The sequence below is a fragment of the Nematolebias whitei genome, chromosome 9 (genome assembly GCF_014905685.2).
Source record: "Nematolebias whitei isolate Nwh7 chromosome 9, NemWhi1, whole genome shotgun sequence".
NCBI classification, from domain to species: Eukaryota; Metazoa; Chordata; class Actinopteri; order Cyprinodontiformes; family Rivulidae; genus Nematolebias; species Nematolebias whitei.
This window is the reverse complement of record NC_056506.1, coordinates 28,134,119-28,135,512: the sequence shown is the minus strand read 5'-3', so window position 1 is coordinate 28,135,512 and position 1,394 is coordinate 28,134,119. Positions and strand designations below refer to the sequence as shown.

The window sequence follows — 1,394 nt, the reverse complement described above, 5'->3', positions numbered from 1 at the left end:
TAAAGCCATAATAAGCCCTTTATAAAGCCATAATAAGCCCTTTATAACAGTGTTTTTATGTAAAGATTTCACAGAATGAAAAACATCAGCATTTGTTAAAGAACTACAGCTATAAATTCCTCTGCCTCAAATAAGTGACTTTGTCTTCAGCGTTCCTCAGATATGAGAAGAGTTCACAATAAACATGTTTTCAGTAGTTTTACGATGCATCTTGGGAGGATAAACAACTTCCTATTACTTTGAGAAACGTGTGTTTTATTTGACAAAATAGTACTTAGTTTTGTTTTAAAAGTTTATAGAGGAAAAAACTTTTCTGCCTCACCAAAATACTAGCTATATTTTATGTCTAAGTTTATATGAATTTAATGTGAAAAACACTTTATTTTTTCTTTATCTTAAAAAAAAAAATACAAGAAGGAGTTGAATGTGGGAACAAAAATGCATTTTCAAACTTATCCAGACCTGAAAAGTATTGAAACCATAATCAATATTTTTCCAGCTGTTTTAGGACTCGGCAGGAAGTCAAACATTTTTCTGACCTTTAAAAGTTCTGGGAACTCCTTCCTGTCTGCAGGCGATGTAGAGGCAGGCTGAGGCGATGGCATCGTTGGCTCGTCCCTTCAGACTCTTCTGTTCATAAACCTGCTTGAATAAGTTGTTTGTTCTGTCCTGAGGAGAAAATTAAACAGCACGTGAAGTTAAACATTTATTATCTCAGAAGCTTTAAATCAAATCATGGCAGAAAAGATTATCTATAAAAGGCAACATGTTATTAACTCTGAACTTTATCCCCTTTACACTAGATTGTTTTTATAGTTAATAAAAAGCTTTTCTATAAAAAGAATTGTTTACGACCAGCAGATTCTGACTTTGCACAGATTTAACAAAACTATATCACAGCCAGCTTCTCAGCAAGGTGTAGGTGAATCGTGATTATTAAACACCTGGTGAGTTTAATTTGTTCTCTAACGTTGACATTTCTGTTTAAAGTCTGAAGAAATGAGCAGGAAAATCTGAAATTTGACTCAGCCAGTCAGAATACTTACCAACCCTGACCTCAACATCTAAAATGGCCGCCTCGCACATGAAAAGTTGTGATAAATATACTGGCAGTAATAAATGTTTTCCACTTCTTTGCGTTTGTGCAGGTGTGCCACGTTTTCTCAGTACTTTGTTTTCCAAGTAGAAACAAAATAAAAATGCTAAATGTGGCTGCCTGAATCCTCAGACTGAAACTGAATTTTCAACTCCAAAAAAGTTCATTCAGGTCCTCTGGACATTCAAAGAAACAAAACCAAACAAAAAAATGTAGAAACGTTTCGTCTTTCATCATCAGAATTTTCAACTATTTTACTCTGAATTTTCTCTCCATTTTGAAGTTGTCAACTCACCTC

General features: G+C 34.1%; 1 protein-coding gene across 1 annotated transcript in view; it reads right to left on the bottom strand.

Annotated features, from left to right (window-relative positions):
- LOC119414537 (transcription initiation factor IIB) overlaps positions 1 to 669 on the bottom strand; it is a gene marked incomplete at its 5' end in the record, with an annotated part of 3,669 nt that extends 3,000 nt beyond the window's left edge. Inside the window, 1 exon segment of the mRNA XM_037681632.1 lies at positions 540 to 669. Coding sequence (XP_037537560.1) covers positions 540 to 669 — 130 coding nt within the window.
- Between the last annotated feature and the right edge of the window lie 725 nt (positions 670 to 1,394).